Here is a 14,439-nt window from a genome sequence, read left to right on the forward strand (position 1 = left end):
GAAGACAGAGACACAGGCAGCACCGGGTGGAGGTAAGGCCAAACACTTTCATTTCTGGGTTACATATTTTTAAAGTGTCTGACAGATGTGAGACAACAAATGTTTACATGTGTTGGAAGGTCTCTTGCAATACATTTTGTTGTTCTGTTTGTATTTTATGTATGAGTACAAACTTTATGCATAAGTGTCTTGTGTGCATCAACTGTTTTGCTGTTTACCCAAAAGCCTTTATGCCATGGTCTACGAGCCATTTTTCGAAAAAGTGATCTTGTGTACACAGGAGATAACTTCCTTTAAACCTTTGTCTCTTATCAACTAACCTTTGGTTAGTTGATAAGAGGTCACTGCAACTGGGAATAAAAAAATAAAGAGCCAATAAATGAATGAGATGCTAGATTATAACTGAATATCTCTATTTTTGTCTTATATCTATGATATAGCCATTGGATAACTTTGAGATTTCTCTTATTTGACAATATGACTTTACTTTTGACTCCAGAACTTGAATGCAGAGGTTTTATTATTTAATTCCCCTTTTCATTTTTAATAAGAACAAAATCTAAAAAAAGTTGATTAATATTTTTTGGTTTACTTTCTAGCGAGCCAACTCTGATCTATTAGTCTAAGCAAAGCAGTTGCCAGTTTCTTCCCAAACAGAAACCTTTCAGATGAAGTTGCTCTCACTCTGACCTGGCGGTAGTGGTGGAATGTAACTAAGTACATTTACTCCAGTACTGTACTTGAGTCCAAATGTTGAAGTACTTGTACTTTACTTCAGTCTTTTCTTTCCATGCCACTTTCTACTTCTACTCCGTTACATTTCAGAGAGAAATATTGTACTTTTTGCTCTTACTACATTAAAGGGACAGCTTTAGTTACTAGTTACTTTACACATCAAGATTTCTGCACACACAACACATGTTTATAAAATCTGATGTTTTATTATAAATTAAACTACCCAACAATATAACGGCCTACAAGTCCAGCTGAAATGATTAGACCATTTAACACTTTAGTGACACAACTGTTTGGATCATTACCAGTTTCTAAAATGTGAGGATTTTTACTTTTAGTACAATTCCTGATGATACATACTTTTACTTACTGTAACATTTTCAATGCAGGACTTTTACTTGTAACAGAGTATTTTGACAGTGTGGCATTTGTGCTTTTACTTAAGTAAAGGATCTGAATACTTCTTCCACCACTGCCTGGCGGTTTGTTATCTCAGAGAGCCTGCTGACCTCAGTTTGATCTGTAGCCGACTGATTATGTTCTGGAGCTGATGACAGTGTGTCAGCCTCTGTTCCGCCTCCCTCTACTGTCTGTACAGAGACAATATCAGCCAGTGAGTCAGCTACATGTTGGAGGTCCACACTAACTTCCCATTTATCCTTAAAATAAGCCACTTGAAGGCTCTTTCCGTTTGCGATACAGTCATGTGAACAAATTAGGACACCCATGACTAAAAAGAGGAATAAAAAAAAAAATCATCTTTAGGAAATTGATCTTAATGCCTTAATTAAAAAATGAGGAAAAATCCAATCTTTAAGGACACCAATTTTCTTTGTGAATGAATAATTTATCGTAAATAAATAAATGTTCTTCCTTAAAATACAGGGGGCATAAGTAAGTACACCCCTATGTTAAATTCCCATAGAGGCAGGCAGATTTTTATTTTTAAAGGCCAGTTATTTCATGGATCCCTTGGCCTTTGGAATTAAAATATCCCCACATCATCACATACCCTTCACCATACCTGGAGATTGGCATGGTTTTATTTCCATCCATCCATCCATCCATCCATCTTCATCCGCTTATCCGGGGTCGGGTCGCGGGGGTAGCAGCTCCAGCAGGGGACCCCAAACTTCCCTTTCCCGGGCCACATTAACCAGCTCCGACTGGGGGATCCCGAGGCGTTCCCAGGCCAGGTTAGAGATATAATCCCTCCACCTAGTCCTGGGTCTCCCCCGAGGCCTCCTCCCAGCTGGACGTGCCTGGAACACCTCCGTAGGGAGGCGCCCAGGGGGCATCCTTACCTCAACTGGCTCCTTTCGACGCAAAGGAGCAGCGGCTCTACTCCGAGCTCCTCACGGATAACTGAGCTTCTCACCCTATCTCTAAGGGAGACGCCAGCTACCCTCCTGAGGAAACCCATTTCGGCCGCTTGTATCCTGGATCTTGTTCTTTCGGTCATGACCCAGCCTTCATGACCATAGGTGAGGGTAGGAACAAAAACTGACCGGTAGATTGAGAGCTTTGCCTTCTGGCTCAGCTCTCTTTTCGTCACAACAGTGCGATAAATTGAATGTAATACCGCACCTGCTGTGCCGATTCTCCGACCAATCTCTGCTTTGCCTCTTTCACGGCAGAGGCTGCAGCCCTTGGGGCCCTTCGGTATCTTGCAACTGCCTCCGGAGTCGTCTGGGATAACATATCCCGGAAGGACTCCTTCTTCAGTCGGACGGTTTCCCTGACCACCGGTGTCCACCACGGTGTTCGTGAGTTACCGCCCCTTGAGGCACCTAAGACCCTAAGACCACAGCTCCTCACCGCAGCTTCAGCAATGGAAACTTTGAACATTGTCCACTCGGGTTCAATGCCCCCAGCCTCCACAGGGATGCACGAAAAGCTCCGCCGGAGGTGTGAGTTGAAAGTCTGTCGGACAGGGGCCTCCTCCAGACGTTCCCAATTTACCCGCACTACCCGTTTGGGCTTACCAGGTCTGTCCAGAGTCTTCCCCCACCCCCTGACCCAACTCACCACCAGATGGTGATCGGTTGACAGCTCCGCCCCTCTCTTCATCCGAGTGTCCAAAACATACGGCCTCAGATCAGATGAAACGATTATAAAATCGATCATTGACCTTTGGCCTAGGGTGCTCTGGTACCAAGTACACTTATGAGCATCCCTATGTTCGAACATGGTGTTCGTTATAGACAATCCATGACTAGCACAGAAGTCCAACAACAAACAACCACTCTGGTTTAGATCAGGGAGGCCGTTCCTCCCAATCACGCCTCTCCATGTGTCTCCATCATTACCCACGTGCGCGTTGAAGTCCCCCAGCAGAACTATGGAGTCCCCGACTGGAGCCCCATGCAGGACTCCACTCAAGGTCTCCAAGAAGGCTGAATACTCCGAACTCTTGTTTGGTGCATATGCACGAACAACAGTCAGAGTTTTTTCCCCCCCACAACCCCTGCAGGCGTAGGGAGGCTACCCTCTCGTCCCACCGGGTTAAACTCCAACGTAGCGGCGCTCAGCCGGGGGCTTGTGAGTATCCCCACACCCGCCCGGCGCCTCACACCCTGGGCAACTCCGGAGAAGAAAAGAGTCCAACCCCTATCCAGGAGTATGGTTCCAGAACCAAGACTGTGCGTAGAGGTAAGCCCCACCAGATCTAACCGGTAGCGCTCCACCTCCCGCACAAGTTCCTGCTCCTTCCCCCACAGAGAGGTGACATTCCACGTCCCCAGAGCCAGCCTCTGCTGCCCGGGTCTGGTCCGTCGAGGCCCCTGACCTTCACTGCCACCCATGTGGCAGCGTACCCGACCCCAGCGGTTCCTCCCACAGGTGGTGGGCCCATGGGATGGAGAGATGTCCGCCACGTAGCTTTTTCGGGCTGTGCCCGGCCGGGCTCCGTGGCAAACCCGGCCACCAGACGCTCGCTGACGAGCCCTCCATCTGGGCCTGGCTCCAGACGGGGGCCCCGGGCTTCCTCCGGGCAGGGTCACTTCATCCCTTCCTCGATCCTTTTCATAGGATTTTTGAACCATTCTTTGTCTGGCCCCTCACCTGAGACCACTTTGCCTTGGGAGACCCTACCAGGAGCACAAAGCTCCAGACAACACAGCCCTCAGGTTCATAGGGACACACAAACCTCTCCACCACGATAAGGTGATGGTTCCCGGAGAGGAGGTTTTATTTCAGTTAGCCTAATAGCTGGTTTGATTTGCATTGAGAGATGATTTTATGGAAAGTATCCCATGCCAATTTATTCATTCACAAAGAAAATTGGTGTCCTTAAAGATTGGATTTTTCCTCATTTTTTTAATTAAGGCATTAAGATCAATTTCCTAAAGATGATTTTTTTTATTCCTCTTTTTAGTCAACTTTAGCATGGGTGTCCTAATTTTTTCACATGACTGTAGGTGTGTTAATATTATCACATTATTTCGGTCTTTTTCAAGTCATGCTATATAACCTGTAACCCTACAAATGAGTGAAATGAAAACTAGCAGGCCCAGCTGACCCCTGCCTGAGCCCTAGCAATCCCGCACGGCTGTGGAAGGTGACCATTATTTTGTGTTTGTTTAAAGGTCCCATATTGTAAAAAGTAAGATGTCCATGTCTTTTGTATTATAAAGCAGGTTGAGGTGCTATATAAATGCTGTGAAAGTATTCAGAAATTGTGCCTTTAAACGAGCCGCCAGGACTTCCGTACAGTTGTGATTGTGTCACAACTATATATAAATAAAAGTGGTGCTACAGTGCCATTACAGTCGTTGGATGCAATGGTGGTGCAGAGACTCCAAGAGCGCAGATGCAAAAGACCGAAACGCTGACCAATCAGAGCACACAGGGCTTTTTCAGTAAAGGGGGGCTTCAAGAGACAGGCACTAAAATGGAGTGTTTCAGACAATTCAGCTTACATTCAGTTACATTCAAGCCATTGCCAAATGAGCTGCTACAAAGCTAATTAAGACTATCTGCTCCACACAACTCTCTGTATTTCTCAGTATGACTATGTTCAGAAACTGGTGTCGTCCAGTGACTTTCCCACACAGAAACTCGAGTGATGATAATTACCTCGTCTGAAGAGTTCATGTTTTTTTTAATCCTGTGTCCTCCTTGGCTACTAGCAACTTTCTCTAGATACATCATGACTAGCAACTGCGTGGCGAAGGTACTAGCTCCTACTAAGGTACTAGTTCCTAATACATGTATTTTGGGTTTCTACTAGTACACTAGTAGGAACCCAAAATACATGTATGAACCTGAAAATGAGCATGATATAGAACCTTTAACTATTTGTTCAGTCTTCGCTCTATATTCTCTTTTTTTTAAACACATTTACCCGCACTCAAACACACCTGTGCCCTACATAACTACCCTTAGTAACAACTTTGCCAAGACGGTTTGTCTCATCTATATTCACATTTATCTCTATTCCTATGTATTGTATATCACCACTGGTTTTGTGAATTACCGCTTGCACCAAAAAAATAAAATTGTAACTATTGTGGCGGGACAAGAATGAGAACCAAATTGCAGTGAAAACCCACTAAAGGTGGGCGCTTTATTTTTCTTTGTACAGCAAAATAAAGAGTGCAGCGGTGTAGCTCCCTTGCGGCGTGGCTAGTGTGCAGGGTTGGGTTAGGTCTTGGGGAATTCTGCTGGGTAGACGAGGTGCAGTAGGGGAGCTCACCAGTGAAGTTGGGCTAGGAGGGGAGAGGAGACCTCGCGTTCCAGTGGAGATTAAAGAGACATCCCGCTCCCGTTGTCCTCGGCTTGATTTATGGGCTTTATGGGTGCAGGAAACACAGCAGTGGTTAGTTTGAGTGGCAAACACAGACTCCCTTGCCTTAGTTGGTGTGGCTCCTTTTGTCCTGGCCTAACGAGGGCAAACGAGAGGCAGCTGGAGGCAGTGATTAGTGGTTGCCAGCCGTGCCTTGTTGTAGGCTGGCTTCTTGGCCATGTGCTTGTTTTGCCAAACACAATGGGAGACCTTTGAAGGCGTGTACCCGGCATGGCAACGATTCATGGGCCATTTGGCCACACTATACAAGGGTAATATTAATCCAGTGGTTCCCAAACTTTTTCTACAGGGCCCGCCTTTAATCCCCCCCCCCCCCCAATGTGAGGTGTGCCACAATCAGCTGTTTCTCTGCAAAGGGATAGTCAATGAGACGACAGTTAGTCCAATCAGTATGGCTGTCCCAACAAAGCTTCATGAAGTATTCTCTTTATTTTCTGAGCCCACTAGATGGCTCTCTCTGTTAAACGAAGGGTTGAAAGCACACTGCCACGGCTTTTTCTTTAAACCAAGAGCGCCATCTAGTGGGATCAACAAATACAACTTATGGTTCATGAAGCTTCATTTGTGAGTAAAATTTTAAATTTTTTAACAACATACTAAACATACAACTCGCAATATGAACGCATCCCCCCCCCCAACACCTTCATCATCACCACCCACACAGACAAAAATCAAGATAAGATGACACAGAAACTACAATATTCCAGACCATTCAACAGGAGTGATAAAATAGACAATAAACCATAACAAACATATGTATGAATGACAACAGCATGAGCCCATCATACACGTCTCTCCCCCAGCACAAAGATTCCATAGGTGCCTGTATTTCCTCTTTCCTTTTGCTTCAGGCATCAGCAATGTGGCGTTCGTACTTTCTGATGGCAGTGCTGAGTGCAGGGACTGTAGAACCAGTCACAGCGTATAGTAATGGGAAGGTGAGTGTTGCCTGTGAAGACATGGTGCCTCAGCATGGTTACGATACCAGCCTAGCCCCTCCTCCATACAGCATCACTGTGGACACATCCACATTCAGTCCAAGCGACAACGTCACAGGTAGGCTGTTAAACTTTAGTTTTACAGTCCACATAGCTGTCATGTTAGCTGACAGCTGTCTGTCCTCCCATTCTCCACAGTGTCTTTACAAGTTGCCTCCTCCAACACCACATTCTTCAAGGGGTTCCTGATAGAAGCTCGGGATGCTGGGAAATTGGACTCCCCAGCAGTGGGTTTCTTCATCCTGACTGACCCCGCTGAGTCCCAGCTACTACAGTGTGGCCTCAATCAGGTATTCAGGAGTTTCACCTACTAAACACCAATGTTTCGATCAAATTGAATAGCTTTAAATAGTCACATTGCCAGACCTTCCTCCACAGAGCAGCTGAGGAAGGTCTGGCTAGTCCACACAGCTCCAGTACGGTGGCCGACAGGGGCAAACGCCCTGCAACTTAAGAAAACACATGCAAATAGACAAAACACAAGCAAATAAAAAAAAACTTCATTCATTTGACAACACATGTGCAGCATCTGCAAATGCACACAACACAACCAAATACATAAACGCGCTGCAAATAAAAAGCGATGCAAAAAGAAAAGCACGCAAACCCCGAAAAAAGAAGCAATGCAAAACGAAAAACAACTTCATTCATTTGACAACACATGCGCAGCATTCAGCAAACGCACTGCAAATGCACACAACACAACCAAATACATAAACACGCTGCAAATAAAAAACGATGCAAAAAGAAAAGCTGAAAAAGTTATTGTATTCATTAGCATGATTGCCGTACTGTTTAGTTCAAAAACATCCAAAACACCAAAGTACAAAAACATAGGGACCAGACGCGAGCTTTTATTTTGAAAAGTCGAAGCTTGGGGACGGCACCAACCGGGACGGCATGAGACGGGAGCATAGACTGTGTATGTGTATATATATATTAATTTAATATACAGTCTATGGACGGGAGGCATGAGACGGGAGTTCTCCAGGCTGCAGCCATACCCGACTCTAATAAAAAGGCAGAGCGCTCTCTCCCCGTGGGGTTGAAAATCAAGTTGTTCCACTAGCTGCTTTTCTTTTTGCAGCGCGTTTATGTATTTGGTTGTGTTGTGGTATTTGCAGTGCGTTTATGTATTTGGTTGTGTTGTGGTATTTGCAGCGCGTTTATGTATTTGGTTGTGGTATTTGCAGCGAGTTTATGTATTTGGTTGTGTTGTGTGTATTTGCAGCGCGTTTGCTGAATGCTGCGCATGTGTTGTCAAATTAATAAAGATGTTTTCTTAAATTGCTTGTGTTTTGTCTATTTGCGTGTGTTTTCTTAAGTTGCAGGGCGTTTGCCCCTGTCGGCCACCGTACTCCAGATTATTGGCATTTCTTAAAACCAATTACAATTGTCTTGGGCGCACCTCTGCAAAGTAGCCTCGGGAAGGAACTTGTTTTGGTGGAACATGTGTACGTTCAACAGTTGTTTTAGTTGTGCAACAGAAAACTCAGATTGGACAGATAGTCTAGCTAGCTGTCTGGATTTACCCTGCAGAGATCTGAGGAGCAGTTAACCATAGTCCTCATAAATCCACTGGAGTTTAGAATGCAAACAAATTCAGTGGATGTTCCGGCGGCACCAGAACAACCTCCTAAATGAATATTCGTTGATATAGACTAGGGAGGTGGGACTTGATATCTGTTCCTTGTGTAGCAAATACATTGACTAGACATTGATGGACTTACAGTGGTAATATTTAAATTTTTTGATCAAAATTATGGCAAGGGACAATTCAGTAGTCACTGGATAATGGTAGGGAGATGTCCAGACAGTCACTACCAAATTACACCCTTGAATGAGGTAGTTCTTTGTGTGTTTGATGCTGTTAAGTCATTTGAAGGGATCTGTGGTGAGCCACACAAGAAGTACGAGAAAGACTCACGTTCAGGCTGTGTGGGAACCTCCAAATAACCCTCCACAAAGAGTCCAGTTTCTGTGAGTATGCATTACACTTCAGTTCATTCCAAGTTTAAGCCTATGATTGCACTTAAATACAGACCCAGACACAGTCATTGTATTGGAAGACTCAATCTGTGACTCTGTGAGCTCAACAGTGTGGTTCCAGAAGTGAAAAATCCCATTCATTATTTGATTGTTAGCCATAATGTCCAAACCATCCAAGGTAGACTTAACACAAGCCCTGAGGTTGTGAAATTAAGGTTTCTGCTCCTGTAGAAGCCACAAATCCCTATGAATGTTTTAAAATAAACATGTTTAATTTACGATGTCATGGAGAAGTACTACACTACCCACAATCAACAGTGACGCCTCTGATTGGTGGAGTTCGCTATTAACATGGAAATCTTTACCACACCTGCGAATCCGCGGGAACGGCTATCAAGCTTCTACCACTGAAGTCATAGGCATAGATTTGGTGGGGGGTTGCAGGGGATATGTTCCCCCTCAATATTTAGAAGAGGTAGATTTGTCCACCTTAAAAAATATGAAAGACAACCCACTCCCCAAAAGAGGGAAAAAATAACCATTCAAGGGGCTCAAAACATGTACGTTTGCTTCATCACACAACGTTAAATAACACAACAGAGCGGGAAAAATAAAGATGTGATTTATGCAGATTTAAACTTTGGAGCATCTGGCTTTAACAAGGTTGAGATGTACAGTGCATGATTCCTGAAAAAAATCCCGAAACACGTGTGATGTTTAGAATATGCAGAAAGTTTTGAACAACACAGGAGAATAATACTTTCCTTTACATAATTAAAGACATTTACACCAAGACTGCTGCAGAAAAATCATAAATTGTTGCATAAACATTCACCAGAATGCAGGAACTTTTGTGTTTGATGCTCAAAATGTTATGAGGGACGACCCCCAGGATATAATGTGTCCCCCACAATGTTGAAACAACACCTACGCCCTTGACTGAAGTCGATGATCGTTTCTGTACACAGTCTTGTACCTTTGCCTTTTTTCGCCAGTTTCAAAATCTTTTTTTGCGCTGAATTAAGTGTTTTATTGGTCACGATTCATCTCGTAGCTGATTGGCTTGGTTCCAGGCTTAAAACTCTTAGTTTAAGCATTTTTGAAAATGTCAATGAAGATATTGAATGGGGAAAAAAAACTTCCGGAATCAAAAAGTGGGCGGGCGGTCACTGTTGAGCTCTATACAAGGGTCCAAACACAGCTTGTAATGCAGGTTTGCGAAGATGGAGTAAGCACAAGGCTTTTTGTCATGTTGTTTTTTTTGCTATAGTTTATCTGGCCTATGACATTTTACTCAGTTTTATATTTTACTACTTCTCATGGTGCGTTTGATTTGTTGTTGCAGTGTGACAGTGGTGTATAAGTATAAGGTGTACTGGGTGAAGATTGCAGGTCCTGTGGTGTCTCTTAGAGGAGCGACTGCTGTTCCATCAACTGCTGTTTCTGGTCAAACCCCAAGCCCCACTGCTCTGTCCACACCGGTCAGTGTCTGACATCACCACAAACTAGAAGGGCACTCTGAGGCTACATTAACATTGCTAAGTTTTGGTTTTTAAGCGGAGTTTTGAGCCAAAAGCAATCTCCGTGCACATGAGTGTTTTTAGCTCCAGTAGAAGAACTAATCACCATTAAAACTAACACGCCCAAACCTCATACCTCATCAACATTCTGGTATACTGGGCATAAACAGGAGGCAACATGTATACTCCGGTGGCTGCTGGTAGTTGCCATGGTCAAGTTAGCAGCTTTAGTCTCAGAGAATGAGACGTCATGACCGATAAGACCCAAGCAGAGAAACATTGGTGGCAGTGTCAGTGCTGCCAAAGGTCTCTGTTTGCGGCCGTTGCAACACAACCCCGCAGATTCCAAACCAAAACAGGTTTTTTCAAATGTCTCTGGTTTAGGGGCTCTGAAACGCTAGACCAGAGGGAATGAGAGGTGTAAATATAGCAAAAGATATTATTTTTTAAACCAAAATGTTGCAATGTCCATGTAGCCTGAGAGTACAAATGTTTGCCAAGGCCATGCCCTATCTCGCAATGTTTATGAAATTATGTATGTAACTGCACCGTGATTTGGATCTGTTCCAATATGTAGTGGTGGTTGGAAGTGGAAGTTTAATCAAAATTGGGCCTGTAGTTTTTCCATAAACCTGCTGCCAGACAAACAAACAAACCAAACCCAAAACATAACCTCCTTGTCTGTGGTAATGGACACTTAGCTCATTCATGACCCAGGTGGTTTACTGTGTACCACATACATGAAGTATTTTTAAAAGGATCAGTTCACCTACATTGTAAAAAACCCTCTTTTCCCTTCCTTGCCGCTACAACGGCGTTACATAGATTTCAGTTCATGGTGCATACAAAAATTGCAACTAAAATCCAATAGCATCACTATGTTCTTTCAGGAAGTGTCCCTATGCTTTAGATACAACACAGATACTGTCAACAGTTGGCATTTTATTTCTGCAGTAGAAAGATGTTCCAAAGAAAACTGTTTAAAGACAGGGTTGTAGATTATCCAGAATACCTAGATCATTTAAAATAATATTGTCAACTTGTCTGAACTGTTGTCTTTTTCCTCTTCAGTTTAGTTCAGCGGGGTGTGGCCACAGTAAATCTTGCCTCAGAGACCCAGTGGGCTGCCACCCAGAGTCAGATCCCCGCTGTTTCTTCCTGTCCTTTGCAAGTGATCAAGAAGGATCGGGTGTGATGTTCGAACTCAGTGGGCCTGCTGAAGGTTACCTGTCCTTTGCCCTGTCTTTGGACAAATGGATGGTGAGTTTCATCATAAAATGTACTGGTTTCCACCACTAAAAAGACATTGCACATTAGTGCCTCCAAAAGGCAGAAATCTTTAGATTGAATGAATATAACAACAACATGATTTGCGGATAAATTCTGTCAGATGTGGTGGAAAGCTACGGAAAAACTCCATTAAGTGGACCTTGTTGAAGAGTTTTCGAAGGTCAGAAATGAACTTCAAAGCTAAAAGAATCTAGATATTTTTTTTGTAGTTATTAAACTATATTATATTTAAACTATAAATATTAGGGGTGTCACGCTTTTGATTTCGAAATCAAAAGCAATATCGGCAACTCCTCCACTATCATTTCTCTAATCTCCCTGTATGCACACATTTAAAGCAAAAAAAACAACAGGTACAGCGTAGCTTACCAGCTGGTGGCATGCAGCCAAAGACACAGCGTAGTGTTAGCTTAGCGGTAGCCTGTAGCTGCACTTTTCCAGACACCATGGCGACTACTGCAATTTGAGATAACGGAGAAACAACAGAACTGGAAAATCCTTCTACTTCCCTGTTACCGTGTGGCAACATTTTGCCTTCGCCGTGAGTGAGAAAGCATGTGGGCTCCGACAGGACGCAAATGGTGCATTTGCTTTCAGCTTGTAAACTTTGAGAAACTTGTGTTGCAAAGTACCCTTCTGCAATCTAGTGGCTTTTATTGTGACATTGCCATCCTTGTTTGAATAAAAGGTTTAAATTGAAAATGTAATTGGATCATTAAAATTAAAAGTCAAATTGAATTGTAACATTCCTAGCAGATATATATGCAATATATAATCTACATTTAACACAATAAACTACATCGGGTGTTGGGACTTTACCAGGGTAGTGGACTCCATTATTTGGAAATGGGTTGTCACCAAACCAAGTGGAACATTAAAGAGGTGATTACTATAATAACCTGAGCATCTCTGACAGAAATACAGTTCTTTGGTATTGATGGATGATCTTTTCTTGCTGTTAATTCTGGGGATGTTAACAGTTTAGAGTAATTATTTGATGTGTTATCATTGTGATTGTGTTCACTGTGAAGTGTTCAGGGTCTTTTTACAGTTACAAACCTAACAACTTCTGGGAAGTGAAAAGAGAGCTGTAAATAGATGTACTGTATGTATATGTTTCTGCCACTGTAGGGGAATGATGACGTCTATCTGTGTGTGAATGATGGAGGCAGAGTTACCATCAGTGCGGCTTATGTCTCAGGCCGAACACCCCCTGAGCTGATTACAGAGGTACACTCTCAATCACACACTGATCATCAGCATACAGTAACTGTGGCTCTTTGTTTTAACAAACACTCAGTCAGTTGTATATGTTGACCTCTGTGTCTCCAGGAGGACCTGTGGGGTCGGGCGTGGAGGTTTGCTGATGGGGTCATCCAATGTCGTTTCCAAAGAAACATCCTCGTCCCTCAGGGGGAGAGCCGATTTAACTTAAACCAGAGCTACTTCCTGTTTCTTACACATGGTATATCTCACCAGGGTAAGACAGCAATGACTTCATGTGTTTTTCATGATGGCTATGTAAGGCCATCATCACACTTGGCTTCTTTTTTGATAAGAAAAGGTTGACTAGGGCGCTTTTGTAGTTTAAAAAACAGCTGGTGCGTTTTGGTTCCAAAAAGCAGAGGTGGAAAGTAATTAATTTCAATTACTCACGTTACAGTAATTGAGTTGTTGTTTTTGGATGTACTTTTACTTTTTAAGTACTTTTTAAAATCTGTAATTTTACTTTTACTTAAGTATGTTTCGTTTGAAGTATTGTACTTTGCTACATTTAAATCACATCCGTTACTGAGTAAATAAAATAGTTTTCGCATTGTTTTTTTTAAAAAGGTTTTTGTCGCTGTGCCGTCTTCGGTATTGCTCTATACACTGACAGCCAGCTAAACTCTCTCCTAACATCAAGACTCTGAAGACAGTCATTCCCACGTCCATAGGTTTATTGACGTTGCAAGGAAAGTGTGAAACTGTAACATACAAAAACAGACTAATGATAACTATGCTAGCTTTTAACATACAATATAGCCTATGCTCAGAATGTAATTTCATCAATTCAAATATTTCCTTTCTACCGTTACACAATATAATTCATAACTATTAAACTGATAGTGATTATGCTGTACAAAGACATTTTTGACATGTAAACAATATTACGTTCATTCATACGAGTGTAGCCCGTCCTGTGACTTATAGTTGCCTAGCAACCATGCAACGTTAGTCACAGCACCAACGCCAGCGATCACGGACATTTCTAATATAAACTTAACACAAAATAACACTGACATCAAACTAATGATCTATGAACATATGTAATTATTTAAAAAACAGTGAATGAATACATACCCACGATGCTACTCTAGGCATAAATGTTGGCAAATGTAACTGTAGTTGGCTTGCTACACTACAACCATAAATCACTGAACCGTTTGTTGGTAGCGTTCGTTTACTTCCTAACTACCGCTCATGCTAGCGGTTACCAGCTGAGAGTCTTAAAGTGATAGCAACGTAAATAGAGAGCTCATTACGACTTGAGGCAAATTAACTTCTTACTTTTAACAGCTTATTTATAACAAAACAGTCGCTTTTTGAGTTTTTTTGGCTTTGTGCCTTTAACAAATCGCTGTGACTTAAAGACTGTGACTTAATTAAATATGTATAAGTATAAATAAGATATTAATTGTAAACATAAAAAGTATATTCCCCCCCCCATGTTAACTCTGAGTACATTTTAAATGAGCTACTTTCACTTTAGTAAATTTTTATACTAGTTATTATTATAATTATTATTATTATTTATTTACTTGTACTTCACCTTTGCCAAAAAGCCGTCCGAGCCGCCATAGATGGCGCGTGTGCTATGAGCATGCACAGAGACGTCTATGCTCAACGCATTGTTCGCTGCAGTATTCTCCCAAATAGCAGAGGGCGTACAAACAAAATAATCTGTGAATGAGCAAGAAGTAGTAGAGAAGAAGAGACCGGAAGTAAAGGAAAGCAGGCTGCCTGGCAACAGTAGTAAACACTTTATAAGTGATTTATTTTTTATACGACAGGCTTAAAGTTTTTTGTCATACCTTGACAGTTTCGACTACTGACTCTG

At 42.6% G+C, this 14,439-nt stretch overlaps 1 protein-coding gene across 3 annotated transcripts in view; it reads left to right on the forward strand.

The window, feature by feature from the left end:
• Positions 1-14,439, forward strand: part of LOC144536950 (putative ferric-chelate reductase 1) — a 37,106-nt gene that overhangs the window by 38 nt on the left and 22,629 nt on the right. The window contains exons 1-8 of one of the 3 annotated variants that reach the window (XM_078280308.1): positions 1-32; positions 6,394-6,598; positions 6,679-6,830; positions 8,426-8,520; positions 9,875-10,010; positions 11,121-11,309; positions 12,471-12,569; positions 12,672-12,819. The exon at positions 1-32 is cut by the window's left edge and continues 38 nt beyond it. In XM_078280308.1, the coding sequence (XP_078136434.1) occupies positions 6,403-6,598; positions 6,679-6,830; positions 8,426-8,520; positions 9,875-10,010; positions 11,121-11,309; positions 12,471-12,569; positions 12,672-12,819 (1,015 nt within the window). In that variant the 5' untranslated portion in view covers positions 1-32; positions 6,394-6,402. Of the gene's footprint in view, positions 33-4,981; positions 6,107-6,393; positions 6,599-6,678; positions 6,831-8,425; positions 8,521-9,874; positions 10,011-11,120; positions 11,310-12,470; positions 12,570-12,671; positions 12,820-14,439 lie in introns of those variants that run through there. The other 2 variants (XM_078280307.1, XM_078280309.1) reach the window with 2 other exon arrangements.

The sequence above is a fragment of the Sander vitreus genome, chromosome 22, assembly GCF_031162955.1.
Source record: "Sander vitreus isolate 19-12246 chromosome 22, sanVit1, whole genome shotgun sequence".
Classification (NCBI taxonomy): Eukaryota; Metazoa; Chordata; class Actinopteri; order Perciformes; family Percidae; genus Sander; species Sander vitreus.